Below are 3505 nucleotides of genomic sequence, written 5' to 3'. Positions count from 1 at the left end.
TCGATCACGTAAATGTCACCGAGTAACTGATCCGTTTCGACGTGACATAGGCGACAGTCGCTGAGAATGCGTGACAACGTCAATCTATCCTCCACTGACGAATTCAAATCGACCATAAGATCTCCTACGATCTTTGTATTCATGAATTGGCCATTGAGCTAACGAGATTCCAATAAATTTGTCATGAAAAAGTTTAAGTTAACGCTTGGCTAGTTCCTGAAAGCAATCAAAGTAATGAATTTTTAAATTTATTTTAAAATGGCCCAGCTTTATATGTAGCGTATAGGAAGCACCACAATTCTCATGGGGGGTCAAATTTCTACATAAAAGCCAGATGATTCAGAAATGAGGACCGTAGATGGGAAGAAGAAAAATTTGTTTGTGATCAACTGGTCGCGCCACCTGTCAAACCTACAAAGCGTGGAATACACATGTAGTGACTGTTGCAATCGGAACGTGTTCGGAACCGTTCGGAATGCATTGACGATGAAGATCGATCATCACCAACAGCAGGCTCCGTAGTAGGGTAAAGGACGGAAATTGGTGAGCACGGTCTCCGAGAAAATAGAGGATTCGAAGTCTATCAGTTTTTGCTGAAGTCGTTCTGGAGGGTATGTCTATGTGCGTGCTGTCTGTCTGTCTGTCTGTCTGTCTGTCTGTCTTTCTGTATGTCTGCCGCCCGTCGCCGCCTCTGTCTCCCTGTCAATCTGGCTTTCTGTCTTTTTGTCGCATTGGTCTGTCTGTCTGTATATTGTCTCTCTGTCTGTCTGTCTCTGTTTGTTTGCTTGTCTGTTTGACATTTTGTTTGTTCTTGTTCATGTTTACTTCGATCTGTGTTTGATTATCTCTCTGTTTCGATTCTCTGTCTGCCAACCTGTTTGCTGCTTGCTTGCTTTCTTGTTTGCTTGCTTGCTTGCTTACTTGCTTTATTGTTCTTTCTTGTTTGTTTGTCTGTCTGTTTGTCTGTCTGTCTGTCTGTCTGTCTGTCGACTGGCCTTTTCTGCTGTGCGTGTTTTTTTTTAGTTTGTTTGTTTGTTTGGTTGGTTGTTGTCTGTTTTCGTGTCTTTGGGCGTTTGTTTGTTTCTATGCTTGTTTGTTTGCCGTTTGTCTGCTTTTTTGCCTTTCCGCCTATTTCTGTTATTGTTGTTATTGTTGTTTGTTTGTCTGTCTCTGTCTGTTTGTTCCTAAAGTGACGTGCTCTGTTGTGGAAAATTGGAGTTTTTTCAGAAGTCCATAAATACAAGTTTCCAGATCCTGCGTAGACTTCCACGCTTAGCTACCATTATTCCGTACACTTAAGGTATAATGTTGAGACGCTAAATTTGTCCATTACTTAACTGTTATTTTTAGCAGTGTCTTTTGTTTGTATTAGCCATCCACTAGCTGTCCACTGAATTGGGTACAGTCAAGGTTAGCCTACACAAACCACCATATTTGTCCCGGGATTTCTTCTTGTACTTAGCTTTGTTGTTGGTTTTGTCTAAGCCTCGATAGCTAGTTTTTAACAATTGTTCTCACGATAGCCATGTTTCCCTGAGCAATCTTGATGACTTTGGTTGAAACCTCCACGAAAGTATAACGGTTGTGAAGTATCTTTCCCATCGTTTTCATAAGCTCGCCATCAAGTTTTTGTTCTCGCTCCGTTGGTGTGTCTCGGTTTTTGTCTAAGCTAAGCCAGGGAGGTCTTTTTCAGTTAGTTCCCTCGGTCGGTATACCCAAACATGTGGGCTACAATTTAGGTATTTAGATGGAAAGCTATGAGCTTGTAAATTCATTAGGTTAGTTAATAGCATCATTAGCAGTGGAGGCACCTGAAGACTCTTGTAACCTCTCGTAGAAACAGGTTAGCTGACAATCAACTGTTCAACGATAACATAAACTTTCTTTATTGTAAACCAAATTTTAATTTTAGTAAAACATATATTAGTAAAACATATATTATTAATAATAACAAAAATAATAATAATGACTTTATTACCGTGTCAATTACATCTAGCAGTGGAGAATGCCCGCTGCTAATAGGGGACACCTAACTAGAACTATCTAAAAATAATATACAGAAAAGTCCTATAAGGGAAGCTGTTTCATTTACTATGCAGTAAAATGGTTTTATTATCTAACGCTAAATCAAGATATTCCACAATACTTATGCTATTAAGATATAGAGCATTTGTCTAAATCTAACAAAATCCCTGTTGCATTTATTTGATATATTTTTTGCGTGTACTCCGGTGAAAAGGAAGCATATATTATGGACATAATCACACAGCCAGTTGCCCCCAACTCGACTTGTTTGACTAGTGACTTGGTTGCAATAAAAAGATAAGTACTTAACGTGAGAAAAGATAATGCCAGCAAAGATCTAAAGAAACTTGAGGGATAAACCATTTGACTTTCGCTGGAGGTGGGGTGACTTGATGTTTTGCAAGCATACTTGCACCGAAAAAAAACCGTCGTGCACACGACCACTGCCGGATAAAATTCACGCACGTTCAGTGAGCCGAAGAAAAAGCATGTTATATGGAGAAAACATATCGATATCACGCATACACGTCCCGAGAAAAAAATATCCTTGTGCATTTAAGGGTTAAATGCACTTCACCCCTAAGACTAGACTGACTTACGGACTGATACTAATAATGTCACGAACAATGTCCCGGCCTAGGGCTCATAGACCTTGCTTAGTTCACACAACATCAGCATTGATCAGCATTGGCACGGCACAATGAGGCAAGAACAAGCATAATTGCAAGCAAGGGGAATAAACATCAGTAAACAGTTAGAATTAGAACAAAAGCCCAAAAAATGGAACAATGGCATACAGGACCAACAGTGTCGGCAAATTTTTGTTGGCAAATCCTTTTGAGGGGCGCCGTCCAAGCTTGTTTAGTAGGCGTGGGACATCATCCGTGACCAGGCAAGAAACATCATTTGCAATCAGCAGATCCAGGAATTTCTCATCTGCCGCCCTCTGTGCGTCACTCAGGGCCAAATTGTCGATGATAAACGCGCCAAAACTGAGGTCTTTCCTGTAGTGATCTTTAAAAGTTTGGAAAGTCTCGTTCGAATACTTCTTGTTGTTGAAAATGTTGTAATCCATTACGACAAACGATCCGTTGGTAGATTTCAACAAAGCGCCACTTCGAAAGAGAACGTTCATGAATTCTCTGCCAGCTGGTGCATCTTTAACGCACTGTTGCATATTCGGTAGGTCACCAAGCTCGCTTTTCGTGACATTGATTGTAGCCAGATCATCCCACATTTGTCTCTTGTAAAATGTGCCAACAACGAGGGATGGATTCACCTTTTTTGCAGCCCAAATCTTAAATGGGTCGAACGACGACAAGAGCACTTTATCGACGACTCCTAGTGCGGTGACAAGCTTTGCTACTTCTTCACCAACCATTTCACTCTCGGTTCGGTTCCGCAAATATCCTGGCTTGATCTAATTAAACAGGGATCAATCGCGAAAGCAGTTCAGTCAGAAACGTTAGATGATTCTTCT

The 3505-nt window shown here is 40.7% G+C and overlaps 1 protein-coding gene across 1 annotated transcript in view; it reads right to left on the bottom strand.

Annotated features, from left to right (window-relative positions):
• Window positions 1-1862: 1862 nt before the first annotated feature.
• LOC110040184 (uncharacterized) overlaps window positions 1863-3505 on the bottom strand; it is a 7614-nt gene continuing 5971 nt past the window's right edge. Inside the window, exon 4 of the mRNA XM_020745378.2 lies at window positions 1863-3445. Within this exon, the coding sequence (XP_020601037.1) occupies window positions 2786-3445 (660 nt within the window). The 3' untranslated portion in view covers window positions 1863-2785. The remainder of the gene's footprint in view (window positions 3446-3505) is intronic.

This window comes from Orbicella faveolata, unplaced genomic scaffold (genome assembly GCF_042242905.1).
Source record: "Orbicella faveolata isolate gen_17 unplaced genomic scaffold, um_ofav_v1 contig_35, whole genome shotgun sequence".
In the NCBI taxonomy this organism is placed as follows: Eukaryota; Metazoa; Cnidaria; class Anthozoa; order Scleractinia; family Merulinidae; genus Orbicella; species Orbicella faveolata.
This window is presented reverse-complemented; position numbering and strand designations above follow the sequence as displayed.